This window comes from Nyctereutes procyonoides, unplaced genomic scaffold, assembly GCF_905146905.1.
Source record: "Nyctereutes procyonoides isolate TBG_1078 unplaced genomic scaffold, NYPRO_anot_genome, whole genome shotgun sequence".
NCBI classification, from domain to species: Eukaryota; Metazoa; Chordata; class Mammalia; order Carnivora; family Canidae; genus Nyctereutes; species Nyctereutes procyonoides.
Window position 1 is genome coordinate 20,909,300 of NW_026575024.1, and position 18,956 is coordinate 20,928,255.

Consider the following 18,956-nt stretch of genomic DNA (forward strand, 5'->3'; position numbering starts at 1 on the left):
CCAGGGACCTGACAAATGGCTGAGGAAGCACCGGTAAGAAACCTCAAAACATACATTTTAAAATAGGATCCTTCTGAATCATTGAGCTGCATTTACATAAAATCAGGTATTGTTATTATCTGAGAGATTACATGTGGTATGCTTCTTACCATCTCCATTTGGCAACCAATGGCTTCTAAAAGTGCTGAATCTTGAACAATATTTAACATTGCCCCTGTAACAGCAAAAAAAAAATTTTTTTTTATTTAAATATAGGACAAGAATACTAAAATGACTAAACTATCTCAATTAACACCAGAGATAAGAATATGATTTTAGCTGACTGTTCCTGAAATATCCATAAAATTACTAATAAATCCATTGACTGGCATGAAAAAAAAAAAACCACACTCTTTAGAAATGCCCTAATTCTGATCTGCCTTCAAGGTTCTTTTTTTTTTTTTTTTTTTTTAAAGATCTTATTTATTTATTCATGAGACAGAGAGAGAGGCAGAGACAGAGGCAGAGGGAGAAGCAGGCTCTGTGCAAGGAGCCTGATGTGGGACCCGATCCCAGATCCGTGAGCCAAAGACAGATGCTCAACCACTGAGCCACCCAGGGTGTCCCTGCCCTCAAAGTTTTAAAACTACATTTTCTAAAATAAGTCTGAAGCCCAAACTTAACTATATAAAAACATGACCACTATCAAATATTTTTAAATTGGTGTTTAAAACGATTGTAGACATCTCAATTTCAAGGCTAATAAAAACTAAGAAAAATATTATAGAATACTTTTAAAAAACAGATATTCTTTTAGAAATAAAAGAAATCACAAAATAAAAATCACAGCTCTATCTTTCTGACCATACTGTTTTTTATAAAATATTTATTTATTTAAGGGAGAGGAAGAGAGAGAGAGACAGAGACAGAGAGAGCATGAGTGGGGAAAGGGGGCAAAGGCAGAGAAGAATCTCAAGTCAATTCCCCAGAGAGCACAAAGCCTGGGGCCCAAATGCAGGGTTCAATTCCACAACCCATGAAATCATGACCTGTGCAGAAATCACCAGTCAGATGCTCAACCAACTAAGCCACCCAGGTGCTCCTGATCAGATTACTTTTTAAGACTGATTAAATCCACATGGTTCAGGGCTACCCCTGGCTGCATATTCTGAAGGTGAGCTGCACATATTTACTATCAAGGAACTTACAACCCTAGAAAGACTAGAACAGATATAAGACCGTGAGCCTAGCTATACTGCTTCTCATCTCAGGGCAGGAGTACTCTTGTCCACAATGGGTAAGGACAGGACAGACACAGCTTTGGCAAACTGATAATTGACTATTCCTTGAAATGCACATAGGGAACTCTTCAGAACAAAGGTGAGGCAAAACTAAGTAACAACTTTGTAGAAAATTATCTGATTTCAAGTGATACATTATTTGAATGACCTAAAACATTACAACTTGGAGGTTCTCTCATAGCAAGGTTTAGCCTCTGTTCTTTCAACTCTTATAGAATGAAAGGATTTATTCTTCCCCACTTACTCCACCTTCTCACTGAAGACCATACTATACTTCCTGAACACTCATTCCAACTACTCCTGCCATCACCAATTCTTTGGCCATGACACTTCCTCTCCTGAAATGAAATCCTAGCCTCCTTTTTGCCTATTCAAATTCTGCCCTACAATATCAAATTTAACTTTCACTTCTCCCTATGAATTCTTCCTTGCTCATTTGGTTTCTTCTCTCAACACTGAAGACACTGAACAAGATAAGCAATCGGCCCTACCCTCTGTCATTATCTGATACTTTTGGAGGATATACTAATTTCTTCAGTAAGACTTGCTCCAGGATGAAAGCCATGCCACTCAGTTCTTTAGTGCTCTCCTCAGAGCACCTGTACCTAGGACCATGTCCTGGCTTTGATGAAAAGCCATTAAGTACAGAAAGAGACAGTTGTAGTAATCAAGCTGAAAAATCATGGAAGCCTGAAATATGGCAATGGCCACAATGATAAAGAGTCATTTAAGAGTGATTTAAGAGAATCAGTATCATCAGGAAACCAACAGAGAACATGAAGGAAAGAGGAAGGAAGCACAGCAGCAGCTACTCCTCAGTTTCCTCCTGGCAGGGTTCTGATATGGCTTCCAGAATTACACCCATCTCAAGAATGTTCCCCATGGACATAACAGGCAGGAGGCAGAGGAGAATGCAGATATACAGGAGGGAAGGAAAGAGGAGACGGGGAGAGTAAAAGGGGAGATGGAGAGAGGAGGAGTGAGGAAAGAGAAAAATAACACAAATAAGACTAAGCAAAAATGACCCCCTAAGACAACTGTAACACTTTCCCCTTCCCTCATCTAACCTTTTTAAACTTTTTCGCATATAAAAGCAAACAAATTCTGCCTCTGGTTAAGTAGAGCTATATTAGACTCGGGCTCCAACAATGACCCTGCCTTCCAAGCACGCCTGGGGTCAACAGTATATCGGTTCACCTACAAGAAAATATGAACACAAACCTAGTATCATTTGAGTGTTGTTGGGGTCCGTTTCCGTTTGCAAGGCACCTATTAGTATATTCACAAGTCTCAACTTCAGGGACAAAAAAGTTATTGGTTTATCATATGAAGAGCTGTCATCATTACTAAACTTCCCTTCCAGGACCACCTATGGAAGAAACATAATATTCAACATCAACTGTTGTGGTGCACTATGCCCATGTGGAAACTGTTACACTGGACAAAGAGACCAGGCTAACAAGTGAGGCTTTCAATCTGTCTACTATTAGCCACTGTGCTAAGTCTTGCACTAACTCACACAATACATGTTAATTAGCTGTCACTAGTTATCGCCACTTGAAATGGCAGACCAAGGCATACTGGCTGGCTGACAGAATAAATACCACAACAAATCAACTTTGTTGATTTGACTGAAATAATCTGAAAAAAAGTTTTTAAAAAGCTCATGTTCCATCTTTAAAATATAATTTGACTTGAATAAGCACACAGAACAGAATATAGAATATGAAGAACTTTAGTAAAACATTACCTCAGATCTGACTGTGCCAAAATGATGAGGGAGGGGCAATAAAGAAAGGAGGATATTAATGGAAGATCTTCTCAATTCTGTTGGATTTACATAGCTTTTGAATTTTGAGAGTTCTCTGCCAAAAAAAAAAAAAAAAGGAAAAAGAAAAAGAAAGAAAGAAAGAAATAGCTATTGGTATTTCCAAACCAAAGTATGTTTTTAGCTTTTTGCCAAATACACATTATGTCAATTTTTCACAATATAAGCACTGGGTTTGGTTTCATAAAGAATGCAGTAACTACTTTCCACTGAGTTTATATTCTCTAGGGTGTGTGTGTGTCTATGTGTGTGAATTTCTACATTAAACTATTACAGAATTAAACTAGAATCTGATTGATTGATTCTACGTGCACGATCTACTCTATAAAAGTAGGACCTCTGGGCTGGGGTTGCTCTTAGCCCTTTAGACCAGTCCAAAAAGGATTCAACATGCCCATGGACAAATTAGAACTAAATAAAATCAGGGGTTAGATGTATCTGGATGCTCTATGCTCACGTAACGTGACCTGAGTTCCCTTGGGCTATAAAGACAACCACACAGATAAATTAGGAAACTGGGAAGGAAGCACCAAAACAGACCAGGCCAAACCCAACAAGTGATATGCTAGTACAGAGTGAGAGCTTACCTGTCAGGCAAAATGGTTTCAAGAGCTGAAATAAAGTAAGGAACCACAACATCAATCCCTTTCAAGTCACAGCAGAACAAAGGAGGGGAGTTTAGAATAACGCTGGCCAAGACAGGATGGCACACATAATCATTTATCTGCAAACCTTGAATTAAAAGCATGTAAAATCTAGGAAAGCAAGAAAAAAATTTTAAATAAACTGCTGATCAATTGTTTTCATAATTATTAATATTTTCTACAGTAATCTGAAAGTCTATTTCCACTCTTCACTACTTCTTTCCTTTAAAAGGTATTACTGGAGTTAGAATAATTCAAAAGCAAATATACTACGAACCAATAATTTTTCCTAATGAAGAGAGAAAAAGATTCACATCTATTAGACCTCCTTCAAGTGCTAAGCCTTGCAACTCAGTTATAGGTGCCTGCAAATGAAACCACCAAAACAAGACAAATGGCTGGCTGCAGAAATTATCAGTAAACTAGAGGAATTAGTGAACTAAATTCCATATTAGTAAAATTTTGCAACATTTCCCAATTCCTGAAGGAAAAAAAAAAAGTGTGTATTATGTCTTTTTCCCCTTCTCCATCAATTAAAGAAAGAAACCTCATTCAACCCTGCATTCACCACCACATGGAGGTGAGTCATTTAGGGATATTCGTAAGCTTACCTTCTTTTAGCCTCCTTTCCTAACCCCCAATCAACTAAGTATTCAATCTTCCATCATTCAAAAGCAACTATATCTGTGAATTCTTCTACTACTGTGAGGCACTTTTCTCCACAAACCTCTTCGGAAAGAACTCCCTCACCTCCTGGTCGCTATTCGGCACACTGCAATCTAGCCTCTCTTTCTACAAATCAGTTGAAACCATGTCAGCAAATAACCAACGGCCTCTCAATTGCTAAATCCAGACGACATGTCTAAGTCTTAACTTAATCTGCCTTTTTAAAGTATTCAACCCTTTAATTACTCCCTTCTTCTCTTCTTTTCCTTCTGTGACCCCTGAAGTTATTTCCCATAACAGACCCTCTTACTCCTCCTGCCTCCTATACTGGTGTCCATCAGGCTGTCACGCTCCACCCTCTAAGCTCTCTCTCATGCTAACCTGGTTTTAAGCCACTGAATATAATCAAATGAATCTCTAGCCCATGCGTCCCAACTGAGCCCCACAGATCTGTTAGCCAAAAGTGTGTTGGATACCTGAAGGCAGGGCATGTCTAATTATTGATTATTGATAACATGTACTGATTACTCTAGTACTTCCTATACACACTGTCTGCACACAGTAGGAAATTAATAAAGATTTGTTGATTCATATCCCATGCATCTAAAATTCAACAGTTTCACAACTAAGTTCATCACTTGCCCTCTAACAAATCTGCTCTTTCGGTTGCTCATATTTCCACCCATCCAGTCTTATGGGCCAGACAGAAAGCACATGGTCATAGCCTTCTCCCTTATTGCCACTGGTACTGTTCAGGGTATATCACCAGCCCAGAGCCTCCCTCTTGAGACCATGCCCCCACCACAAGGGATGAGCTCCAGCACTCCGTGTGACCCCTCCCTCACAGCTGTAGCTGACTAGAACAGAAGACACTTGATTAATCAGATCCTCTTTCCCAGGAATCTGAAATTAGGCTTCAGAAATGCTAACTTCCCTGCTGGCCATCCATACCAAAGCCATGGAATTTGGGAACTCAGAAGCATATTGAATATAAGAAAAAAATCTGTGGAGAAGAGAAAAATAAAGCACTTCTGGGAGACCATGGAGACAGAGAAACAGAAAGGAGGAAAGTTGTTTTGTTCCCTGAATACTTTCTGATTCCTGGTCCCTGCCCTTTGTGAGGCCCTGCTGCATGTCCTGAGCTTAGAATGTATTAAATAGCATAATTTCTCATAACTCACTACTATTTTGCTAAAACCACACTGAGGAGTTTCCTGTTACTTAAAGTTAAGAACCTAGTAAGATACCCCTGATTAGCTCCCTGCATCTACCATTCTGTCTCAGGCCTCTAGGATTCTGCACTAGGTCCCCTCTGATTCATTTTAATCCTCATTCCTAAGAACCCAGCAGGTAACAGACACGTGAATGCTCTTCTTGATCACTTTAGCAGCTTTGTGAATGATCAGTTCAGGAAAGCAAAATAGAGTCAAGAAAAATAGGAGGCCACTACAAGTCAATTTAGGAAAAAAATGACAAGGTCTAAAGGGTCATGATGAGGAGAGAGTGGAAAGATTAGAAAGAGGGTTAAGTAGAAGAAAGGCAGGACTTGGTTCACCATCTAAAAACAAAGACTCTAAAGAGAAGAGTCTAAAATGACTTCTAGTTTCTGGTCTAAGCAACTGAATGGCTGGCAGAGACAAACACAGAGATGGTTGAAGTCAGAAGACCCTACTCAATCTGCTAACATAGGCTAAACACCACTCATCTTTTTTTAAGTCCAGGACAATCATCCCATCCTCTGTATCTCCTCCCTGAACCCCTGGGGAAAGCGTGTACTGCTTATTCTTCTTCTGAATGCCTGCAGCACTTTACTTCTACCTCTCTCCTATCAACTTCCTATTATTACTGGATCATTGTTACCTGTGTACACGGCTTTGCTCACTCGAGAAAATAAGCTCCTTAGAGGCCAGATTTACAGCTAATATTTCTGGATCATCTATAATATTTCTGGATCATCTATAGTGCCTAATACTATGCTAATACATATATTTCATTAGTGTGCTCCTTCCAAATCTCTCCATCGTTAATAAAAGTCAAATATGATGAAATAAATACTACTTCTAAAATAAAAAAAAACATCCTAAGGCAGGTAAAATGCAAGAATGTCAAGCAAAAATTCCAGTTACTTAACAGACATTTGCAAGTACTACAGACCAAAATTTACTTCAATTTTACTTCAAATTTTACTTCAAATTTACTTCAATTCAGCCTTACCAAGCCACTATCAAAACTATATAAATGGGAAAATAAACAAAAAAAATTCTAAGACCTGGATAAATAAGCTGGCAGAATCTCTTCTCCAGTCTTCTTGCTACAAAAAATCCTACACAGTGTCCCACAAGCCTCAGCTCTTCCTGCTTCATAGTTATCAGGAAATTCACTTGCATCAAACATAGGATTGGAAACCATGGTGTCTGTGGACATTTGTGACCCTTTCCGTCGAAACTCCATGCTAGCTTGTGTTGTAATGGCTGAGGAGAGAAAAGAACGTTTTATTATATTTGTCAATATGCAAATAGGCTCATGGGACCCTGGACACAAAGATCAATTGTTGGTGTCATTAAATTGTTACTTAAATAGAATTCAATAATGCTTTTGTTTGCAACTATATCTTAGTTTTTTTTAAGGGGCTCTCTGAAATCTTCTTTGAAAATAGTAACAATTAATTTACAGTGGTATTATCAGTTTAATAGATTCTACTTGAAGCATTTTTCAACTGAATTTTTGATCAGCAGAGTACATTTGTATATATCTGTATTCACATACAGAGATATAACAAAGAATTTGGCTTTTCTATTATTTATTCTGCTTTTTCCTCCCCCTGTAGAATGATGCTTAAACATTAAGAAAAATAGCTACTGCAATTTACATATTACCCCAGACAGACATCATAATTGAATGGGCAAGCCCATGCCAGTTTGTATACTTTAGGGAAAGGGCAAAGTAAGGATGAGAAATGGGTAGGGAGGAAGAGAGAGCATTCCCACCACCCACCCAACTCCAAAACACACACCAAAGAATCGCCCAACCAAGCAAAATGAGAATGAATTTTAACAACCACAGACAGCAGCTAACTTGAGGTTGATAAATCAGAAAATTGGATTGGTAGGAAAGATTATCATGGTCATTCGTTGTCACTGAAACAGAAGCCCTTTGAAAGTTGCTTTTATTTTTAACAAAAGATTTCATAGTGTATTGAAAATCACTCTGAAATCTTTTATCGCTCTACATGAAATGTTTAAATTATTTTGTAATAGTTTTAATAGAATGCAGAGTCAAGCATAAATCTTTATGCAACTTCCCATGAGCCATTTTTAGTCCTGAATAAGCTATCCAGCAATAATACATTTGAAAAAACACTACATGCAGAATGCATACAAATCAAACACTAAATCTGTAGAAAAATAAGCTTAAAGCTTAAAAAAAAAAAAAAAAAGCCAAAACACAGTTAGTGCAAAGTCCTGGAATTCATGACATGACCAGACTAGTGTACAGAAATAATGGGACTGATTCAGGCAGATTAATTTGCTTTTGCCAACAATCTTCCCCATTCAAAACACAGAAAAGTATTTTTCTTCCCAAGTGCAAAAACTACAAGAGACAATGACAATCAAATTTTTTAATGGAATTATGAAAAAAATAAAAACATGACTGCAATTAAGGAGAAGCTTCTGGTTCCTACTTACAAGATTTATAAGAAAGAAGAATTTGGATAAAAGATGCTGCAAGATAATAGAAATAAATGGAAACAAATCAAAGGACAGCAGTAATTATAAAATACTTTAAAGATGGTGAAATTTTACAATAAGTTAAGAAGCTTTTTAGCTTTTTAAAAGTTAGATTAAAAGCTTTATGATACCACAAGCTAGTTCAAAAACAGGAAATTGTGCATTCAGATCCAAAATTATGATTTTTGTATCATGCAAAACAATGAACGAAGAAAATTACACAGCTACAAAGAATTGAGGTTTTGAACTGCTGATAACGTGCATTAAAATTTAGTTCATTAACCCTTCCCAGCTCAATACCACTTTTGCAAACTACAGTGTAATGTCGCATCAGTCTTGAGCTAACCAGTTGATAGAATCAAAGACCTTACAGTTAGAGGTGAACTGCAGGGCAGAATTCCTTGATGGCAGCCAGTACTTAGAGAACCGACTAACAGTGTTCATTCCCCGTCCCTCCGCTCCCTCCCCCTCCCCCACCCTGCGGCTTCAAGACCAGCTCTCAAGAGCACCCAAACCCAGTGAAATACCAGGACACTCCTGTCTCCTGGGTAATGTAACAGCCTTTCTCATCTCCAAACACAACAGGGGCAAGAGGACCTTCTATCTTTTCCGCACCAAGGAAAATGTTCAGGGTTAAAGTAAGAATTGGTTTACCACATATCTAAGTTCTGGTTTCTATCTTTTGGCACAAGAGGGTGAGTAAAGCTGTTACAAACTCCCTAGAGAATGAGAAGATTTGTATATTCCCCTTAAGCAAGCCCACCAAGGAGGCAGGAGATTGAGACATTCTGGATTCAGGGATTTTAGTGTCAACAGCTTGATGCCCAAAAGTTATACTACAAAAATTACACCTTAATAAAAATAAAAAACATGACTGATTCATTCTAGAAAATACAATACAAATTAACAAATATAAACATGGTTTAGAAAACTCAAAATATAAGGGTACATGAACATAAGAAAATATAAGCCAAAAAATGGTTTTCTAGAAGTTTTCATTAGCCATAAGTACATTTACTTATCCATACAGAAGCACAAATTTCAAACTTTTAAATAAAATATGGAAATGGAAGAATATAAAGTGTCTGAATTTGAAGAAAACAAAGGAATCTGTAAACTCAAACATGCAATCTTGAATTATAGTCCCCAAAATATCTTCATATTCACGACTTTTTAAATTATTTTAAAAATTTAAGAACATCCAAAATGATTATACATGTATAATGCTCATATAGACCTTAATTCTGAGATGATTCATAATTGCTAAGAATGCATTTCTGAGAGAAAACAGAGACCTTTATGGTCACCATGTTAGTTTTAATTCTTGGAACTAATATTCTCCCTAGAGATGCATGAACTAATGCAATTAGGCATCCTTTTCTCTCAACCTACTTCTAACCCCAATCAGAAAAGTGCTTTCTTATCAAACAACCAATACACTCATTAGTGCATATAACACAGTGCCTGGGCATAGTCATTGCAGCTCAATAAATGCTAGCCATGATTATTATTCTCTATAAGACATGTCATAAATATCCAGTATATTCTGCACTACCCTAGACTCCCATCCTGCACAGTATGCTACTACTTCCAAGTACAACAGTGAGATGACAAAAATAAATCAGATTTAGAAAGGGTCGTTTCTGTAATAAAATCAAAATGAAGATATCAGGATGGAGTTATTAATTCTCCACCCACTCTTATATAGTTCCAGAGCAAATGGTATTTTTTAAAGTGTGCCCTGAAATAAAGTTCTCTAGACTAAAACCTGAGAATAAGAGTTTTTCATGAGGCAGAAATTTTCTAATTTTTTTATGTACTAATAAGTGAATGGCTGTCAGAATCTAAGAAAACACTTCTTGTGAATAAATTTCTGGTCAAAATCTTTATTTAATTCTTTCTATCAATATTATCATCCTGGCTGACATGAAGGGAACTTCCAGGCCACCTAAGAAAAGCAATTTGATTCAACAAAAAGTGGCTGACCTAAAGTGTGCCTAATAAAAACAGACAAAAGCCAAACCTCATAGACAGACATAAAAAGGACAGGTAGGAAAACTTTCAAAAATCTGTTACTGTAGCTGGAAGGGGTTAAACACAAGACACTGCTTGGTCAGAGACAGAAAGCTTTTTAAGATACATATTAATCTTGCAGGTAGGAAAAATTAAAAAGAAAAAAAAAGAAAAGAAAAAAGTGATAACATATTTCTTGAGCAATATTTACCAGTCATGCTGCTGTCTCTGTTTATCCCATTATGAAGTTTACAGTGAACAAATGCTGCATCAAATAACCATGATCCAAAGAGATTCAAGATGCTGTTAACCTTTGGTCTCCGAGGGGCAGGCAGTGGCCGGGGTTCAGAACTAGTCTGATTGGGACTTGACAGAGGAGAGGTGGAGGATGTCTGGTGCTGAACTTTCGAGGCATGAGCAGTACTAACCTGTTGGAGGAGTACAAGAATAAATCCACACTCAAGAAAAGTTTGAGGAAAAAGAAAGACTTTCTTTAAAAGGTGGCAGATTAAAAAGGCAACTTTATACAGCATAATAATGGAGATGAAAACTCTTACTTACTGTGCTTGTCTTCATGGTGGCCTTATTCACAGTAACAGCCCGGTGCCTCCGGTTATGTGGTGGGGTGGTATTGACAGCAGTGCTTTGAGGCATACTTAATCTATTCACGGGTGTTGGAGGAGCACTGTCTGATCGGGGTCTAGAAATGCCTTTAAGAAAAAGACAAATGGAGTTATTCTTCATAGTTTCAAACACATGGTCAGAAAATCTTCCTCAAGCAACACCAGTGATGGCTCAGGACAGACTACAGCAGACACTGCTAGCTGCCACCCAGTATCCATTCACTCTTTCTTCCTAAGTTACTGAACACAAATTTTAGCTGGTCATGGCTACCCAAAATAACTACATTTTCAAGCTTCCCTTACAGATAGATGTGGCCATGTTCTGACCATAAAGAAGTAGATGATTGTGGGGTGGGTCTTCCAGGAAATCTTCTTAAAAGGACCAATCAAGTATAGACTCTCCTCCTTTCCTAATTCCTGAAAAGGAGGATTGACACTCATTTAACCATCATGGCCCATGAGAGAGTACACAAAGGATGGAGAGCCAAGAGATGGAAGAGCCTTGGGTCCCTCACAATGATGGAACAGCAATAGCAGCCCTATACTGCCTAGCCCTGCCCTTATCATATGTGAAAATAATTATCTTGCTTAAACCATTGGTATTTTTTATTGTTATGTGGCAGTCAAACTTAATTTAAAATAATATACTACCTATGTAATGTATTAACAAGTGCACATGTTTTTAAAAAAAAGATATAAAATATCATTGCCTTTCAGGTTAAAAATATTGACTTTTCATATTCCTAAAATGTGAAAAATGGTTTAAAATAATGGTTCACAAAAGGTGTAATTTTATTCCCAGGGACACATACCTAACGTATATTAATCTGTATTTTCTTGGATTACTACGGAGAATGAACTTTTCCCTTCTGCAAATCACTTATTCATATCCTTTGTCCATTTATCTACCAAGTCTTATTCTTTTTCTTAGCATTGTTTGATCTATTTATATAAAGATAATGGAAGCGTTCTAGCTATTACATTTGTTGCAAATAATTTTTCCTACTTTGTCATTTGCAACCAAAGCTGTTCATCTTTTTCTTTGGGCTTTCCATAATGTTTCTAAATCCATACTCTAGAGTTATCTACATGTAGGTCTCCAAACATTTAGAAACATACACAAAATTCACCTAAGAATGCATCCACTAGACAGCTGATTCCACGCATGGCACGAAAAAATATTTGAGGCAGATGTTTAAGGCAGGGATACTGATTCAATTCTTGTGGCATTCCGCTCACATTTAAGAACTGTTCCTGAAATTTGGGAGTAGAGCTTATAATGGCCGGGTTACTCAAATCCACGGGATTACTATCAAAAAAGGAAAAAAGAATTAATTACACAGAAAGACTTTCTATTTTTTTTTTTTTTAGATTTTATTTATTTATTCATGAGAAACAGAAAGAGAGAGAGGCAGAGACACAGGCAGAGGGAGAAGCAGGCTCCATGCAGGGAGCCCGACGTGGGACTCGATCCCAGGAGTCCAGGATCATGTCCTGGGTCGAAGGCTGGCGCTAAACCGCTGAGCCACCCCGGGATCCCCAAGACTTTTCTAATTTTAAAGGAAACAGAAAATGATCATTGAAAAAGACATTTAAAAAAACTGAAATCACTAATAGATGAAAAACAAAAACTACAACCTGGAAAAAAAAATAGTTAATATCCCTAACTTATAAAAAGGGTAATTTAGAATCATTAATACACAAACAGAAAAATGAGACTAGTCAAACCAGAATGAGAGGATATGGAGAGGAAATGGTTTAAGAATTAAGGCAGTATGCAACAGAACAAAAGTCCCATAGGACACAAGGATGTAGCTAGTACAGAGAAAACAAGCAGCAATAAAACTGAACTGAATAGAATTACTATAAGGAGAGACCAGGAAGCAGCAAGTTATCCCTCTGTGTAATTTTATTGTATCACCCTCAGCGACATTTTAAACAAGGCCACTAGAGGAGAGGCCCTCCTGGCCAGATGGACCAGACAGTGTTGGTCACATAGAGAAGCAAGGCACTCTCCTGTCCCACAGAATGCAACAGAGTCCTGAGAGAGATATCATCCAGGATGTAACAGTAGGCAAGAGAACAAATGTTACATATAACACAGGGGACAAGCTTCTAGAGTGTAGACCAAACGCAGCTAAGGGTAGCCTGAGTCTGCTGGGAGCAAGAGAGCAAGAGGCACATGATGTAGATGTGACTACTGTCCAATGTGGCTCCATCTGAGGGCTGTACTTAGCAGCCACACACTGAGCACCAACACAGAAGTTACAGTACGGTTCCTGCCCTAAGATAGGAGTAAAGAGCATACACAATACTAAATAATAGTACCTTAACATATGTAAAAAGCGAAACCATGTCTGTGCTACACACTCATTATCCATTTCAGGAGGGATCAGACTGGCATCTTCATCAGGAACTTTAAATGGAGGAAATGAAGGACCATATGTAAAGCGTAGCAATCTAGAATACAAAAAATATGCAAACCACCAAGTTCATTTCTTAACAGAATGAAAAATATATTAAAATATGTATTAAGCATTAAAATAGAAATACAAAAGGAAATAGATGACATGTGTATGATACCTCAAAGAAGATAAATGAAAACCCTCATTGATAAGAGACAAAAATGGGATTTCTAGTTTTGTAAGATTTAAAAAACCTTTAAACATTTGAATAATGTGTTTATTTTAAAAATTATTAATTGTACCTTAGTTATATATCTTTGTAATTTAAGTTATACAATTTATATTATGAATGTATCATAAATTATAAAACTACATATATATTACACATTAAATATATATATTACATTCTTATTTTATATAATAGCTTTATTAATATATAATATATAAACTATAATTTTATAATGATTTCATAACAAAATTACAAATTATAAAATTATGTTATTTTAAAATTTTATTTATAAATAACTGCAAATAACATATATAGTAAATTGTATAATCATATATGCAGCTTTATGTTTCTACCATTATTTAATTATAATATGAATTGATATTTAAGTTATTTTTAAGAGTCATCCCACTGCAAACTCCTTCAATACAACTTAGCTGTAATTTATCCATAATAACAACTGCTATATAACTTGCATGAAGTTCAGAATTTATGGTGTACCTTAAAAGTAATTCAACAATTTAATTACTTAATTTAGTAGTACTACTCCAAATGTATTTAAACTGTTCAAAGTTCCTTTGACTCAATTATCTTTTATCTAGAAATTATATTTTAATGAAATAACCAGAATACACACACAAACTATGTATAAAGTATTCATATCAACAATATATTTAAAGTAAAATACTGGGAACAACATGAATATCTAAACAATAAAGAAATTATTAAATTATAATGCCACTTATATAATGAAAAACTACAAAGCCATTAAAAATATGATCTTGAGATTTATTTAAGAATGGAAAAGGCACATGTAATTAATGGGACGCATCAAAATTAAAAATAATACTCTATAAAATAATCTCAATTTTTGTAATAAAGAGAAATGGAAAAAATACATTAAAACGTTAACATTGGTTATAAGTAATGGATATTTTTCCCTATGTCATCCAAATTTTCTATTTTCTATGTATTGCTTTTATAAGATAAAAAGAAGTATTATTTTCTAATTTTGACATTCACTAAGATATACCAGAATCAACAGAATATTCCAAAACCTCCATCTTTTACTTTAAATAATGTTAAAGATATAAACGTAAACATTTTACTAACTCAGAAAAAGACCAGTCTACTTTCTGATACATAATGCTACCTATAAATTATTTGTCCCCACCTCCACACTGCCTTCCCCCCTACATCACATCAAGTCCCTAGATATAACTGCCAGCTGACAGGAAATACAGAGGACAGAGAAATATATTAACACAATTAGGACATAATGAGAAAAATTCAGAGTGGAAACACTCTAAGACAAACATCTCAGTTTCTTCAACAACAAAAACTTTACTGTAAAGAAATAAAATTAAGAGGGACGCCTGGGTGGCTCAGCGGTTGAACGTCTGCCTTCGGCTCAGGGCATGATCCTGAGGTCCGGGGATCGAGTCCCACATCAAGCTTCCTTCAAGGAGCCTGCTTCTCTCTCTGCCTATGTATCTCATCTTCCTCTCTCTCTGTATCGCTCATAAATAAATAAAATCTTTAAGAAAAAAAAGAGAGTAGGAACCTATGGCTTAAGATAGGCTTAAGAAACATGTCAACTAAATGCAATATGTGAACCCTGCTTGTTTTTATTCAATGGAATCAACCATAAAAAAAGAAAAGAAAATTCTTTTAAGATTTATTTATTTATTCATTCATTCATTCATTTATTCATAAGAGACACAGGCAGAGGGAGAAGCAGGCTCCATGCAGGGAGCCTGACGTGGGACTCCATCCCGGGTCTCCAGGATCATGCCCTGGGCTGAAGGCGGCACTAAACCGCTGAGCCACCCGGGCTGCCCAAAAAGAAAAGAAAATTTAAATATCGAATGGCTGATATTAAAGAACTGTTAAAAAAAAAAAAAAGACTCAAGATTTTTAGTATGATAACAGTACTGTGATTACACTTAAAAAGAATCCACATCTTTTAGAGTTACATATTAAAATATGTAGAGTTGAAATGAAAAAAATGAGTTTGAAAAATAATAAAACCTGAAGTTTACTCATAGAATAGTCATGGTACTACATATAAACGGTAAAAAAGGTAAAATTATCATAACAAACTACCTATTTTGGTTATAATATAGCATGTTATAGTACGGTCTCATTTCTGTAAAGTTATGTATAAACATATATAATACAATTTCTAATAACTTTTTTCTTTTATACCTTTCTATGGTTTCTTTAACATAATAATCATGAATATTTTAGTAATCAGATTAAGAATGGGATTTTGGCAAGGGAGGCAGGGTACAGAATGTATTTGCTTCTCCATACTTGCTTAATCTGAAAGGTTTTAAATATGCCAGGCAGTAGCCAAATTGCTGCATCTATTTTTAAAACGTGGCTCGATTCTGTCACTAAAATACAAGTAATAACAGACACAGGATACGGGCTTTTTACAACATATTCCACAAATCCCAGAAAGACACAGAACTAGGGGAAAGGTGCCTTAAGCTGGGTGGATGAAGGAAGGTAAGTGGATGACGGTAACATACCTTGAAGTGAGGGCACAGGTGACCTTGCTCCACTGCTCCACCACTGCCGGGTGGTGCCTCCAGTTTGCTACCATCTCCTTGGCGGTTTTCCAATAAGGAGGTGTTGGAAAGCACCGAGTACAAGCTAGTAACCAAACCTCAAAGAGAACACCAATCAACTTCTCTGCTAGATTCTCAGCAATGCCACCTTACCAACAAAAAGAAAACATCTTTGATATACTTATTTTTAAAGAAAAATCTTTACTTCACTGATTTGGGATAAATGGTAAAAAAAAAAAATCAAAGTAACTACAATGTTAAATTCTGACTTTCAAGTAGCCATTTAATAAGTAAGAATGAGAAATAATTCTTAGGAGCTCTTATGGAGAAAATCATGACTACATCAACCAATTACCATTTAAAAAGTATTCAAGTCACCCTGCTTGGTTCTTATCAAAACTCTTTATCTTCCAGGAAGTGGGACAGACGAAGAGGAAAAGGGGAAGGACGAATGTCTATGATGTGTGATTACTGGGTCAGTTTCTGTGCCGACTGGTTTATGTACATGACCTCACATATTCTTCACATTAATTCTGCAAGACAGGTCTTTATATCTTCTACCAATTATTAATTAAACCCATTTTGAAGAAGAAAAAACTCAGATGAGAAAATTTAAGTAACTCGTCCCAGTTTACATAGTAAGTGAAGGAATCACAGCAAATAAATATACAGGTCTTTCTACCTTCAAACTCCATTGTAAAACTTTCAGGTATTTGAAAGCTGCCCTTCAGGGGAAAGGGAGACAAAGAAAGGAGCAAGAGGATGAGTGCTGTGCAGGACGGAGCCTCATTCACGAAAAACAAACTTGTTCCTCTGCTCTGAGCCCTGAACTAGGGAGAGAAGCAGTGGTCTGTACTCTGCATAGCTCCACAAGGCAAACTTGGGATTAGTAGGAAAAGTTTTAAGGATGCATATTTCAAATAAGCAAAACTGAAGTTTCAACAATACTGGGCCCCAGAAAGGGAAAAATTACTTCCTTTGAGTTGTTGAGATCCCTGGCATGGAGACTATGTACCAAAGAGCTAATGAGTCAATGACTGGCTACTATTGTCAGTAACTGAAAAGGTATTCCTACTATGGAGTCACTTTCAACAGTGGAATTCTGTGATTTCCTTTAGATCCTTTCCTGGACACTCCAATAGTGTGAGATCACCAGCACACTTGCATGTCCACTAGCAAAGAGACTACACAGATGAATAGGCAACAAGGGAACCTAGAACTAGAATATCAACTTTCAGCCTCTGTACACTGTGCTATAAAATACACAGAAGGGTTTCTAAAATACAATCTGAAGGCATACAACTGGAGGCTTCTTAATGACAAGGTAATAAATGGCATATTGTCATACTTCCAAATAGAACCCTTAAAGACCTTATAGGTTTCATCTGCTGAACAAAATACGTTCTGTAGCTGTCAAGTTTTCAGCATCTACTTTGATAACTACTTTGTAATCAGGTACAATACTGACAGGTTCTACTTCAGTTAACTGTTTCTTATATAGGCTCTATCCTATAAACTAAACAACCTACTGTTCCTATCCTTATCAAATATGCATTAATGCACTGAGTCTCTCCTTACAGTAGCAAAATCATCAGTGAAGGTAAAATAATCTTGTATTGTGCCTATGAGGGCTTCTATTCTAAGAACCGTTAACTCTGGTTTGTCAAATGTCATGCCAAATTGTAAATCCCCACTGAGTCTATTATTCATTCAGTTTAAAGTGAACTGTATCCAGAGCTCAGATATAAATTAGAAAAAACATAAACAGACCTTGAACAGTTGGCGGAGCTAGAAGTATGTCATTAATCTGCAGAAGAAACAATAGTAAGACTTCCCACGTTTCTCGTGCCATGATGGATGACTCACGGGCTAGTTTCTGAATGGCTCTCAGGACCTGTAAGCATAGTCGGATCTGACTGGAGCCCTGTTCCTGTCTGAAGAAGACAGACATATCACTGACAAGCCTTGAGGAGAGAAAGCAAAGGCTCAAGGACAGGCAACTTATGGACACAGAAAGCAATGCTCCCTAAGAGCATCAGAAGACAGGACAAGGTACACCCTCTTTAGTTCAAAGCTATTTCGCCACCATACAGTTTGGCACTCTGGGATCCCAACCTAACACTCCTCTGAGAGCTTGAAAAGCTATTGGGGACAGGCAGGAATAATGGAATGTAAGCTTCACCTCTGGATTTTCTGAGTCTAAAACGTGCTTTACACATAGCAGGCACACTGTTTTCTGCTGAGTGAATGAGTAAATACCCATAGCCACTTCTGTTGCTCACATTGAAACAGAATGGTCTTTGCATTCTTTTTAAAATTTTTTAAACACACATTCACGAGAATTCAGATTGTGAATTCATAGTGCTCACAGTCCCTTTGACACTAATGTCTACTAAAGAAGAGCCTACAGATCCAATGGAATATCCTCACAGGTCCCTAAAACTGATGACGTACAGAGGCAAATGCCTCCCAAATGAGCACCTGCCACTGTGGTCTCCACAGAACCATTTTTTTCTCAAGAGAATAAAATAGATCAAAGTATTGGGGCTAGAGTTGAAGACAGAGGTCCAAGCCACAGCCCCTTATCCCTACTCTCCAAAGTGGACCATCTGAGATTTTTTTTTAAAGATTTTATTTATTTATTTATTCATGAGAGACACAGAAAGAGAGAGGCAGAGACACAGGCAGAGGGAGAAGCAGGCTCCATGCAGGGACCCCAATGTGGGACTCGATCCCGGGTCTCTAGGATCAGGCCCTGGGCTGAAGGCAGCACCAAAACACTAAGCCACTCGGGCTGCTCCTTTTTTTTTTTTTAATTAAAAAAAATTTTTTTTAATTTATTCAATTATGAGAGATAGAGAGAGAGGCAGAGACACAAGCAGAGGGAGAAGCAGGTTCCATGCAGGGAGCCCGATGTGGAACTCGATCCTGGGACTCCAGGATCGCTCCCTGGGCCGAAGGCGGCGC

At 37.0% G+C, this 18,956-nt stretch overlaps 1 protein-coding gene across 5 annotated transcripts in view; it reads right to left on the reverse strand.

Annotated features, from left to right (window-relative positions):
• Positions 1-18,956, reverse strand: part of RALGAPB (Ral GTPase activating protein non-catalytic subunit beta) — an 83,421-nt gene that overhangs the window by 43,886 nt on the left and 20,579 nt on the right. For all 5 annotated transcript variants that reach the window (XM_055346338.1, XM_055346314.1, XM_055346323.1 and 2 more), the window contains 11 exons: positions 17,760-17,923; positions 15,951-16,137; positions 13,111-13,242; positions 11,913-12,091; positions 10,721-10,869; positions 10,371-10,587; positions 6,688-6,889; positions 3,696-3,863; positions 3,031-3,145; positions 2,502-2,649; positions 150-214 (listed from right to left, as the gene is read on the reverse strand). In XM_055346338.1, coding sequence (XP_055202313.1) covers positions 150-214; positions 2,502-2,649; positions 3,031-3,145; positions 3,696-3,863; positions 6,688-6,889; positions 10,371-10,587; positions 10,721-10,869; positions 11,913-12,091; positions 13,111-13,242; positions 15,951-16,137; positions 17,760-17,923 — 1,726 coding nt within the window. The remainder of the gene's footprint in view (positions 1-149; positions 215-2,501; positions 2,650-3,030; positions 3,146-3,695; positions 3,864-6,687; positions 6,890-10,370; positions 10,588-10,720; positions 10,870-11,912; positions 12,092-13,110; positions 13,243-15,950; positions 16,138-17,759; positions 17,924-18,956) is intronic.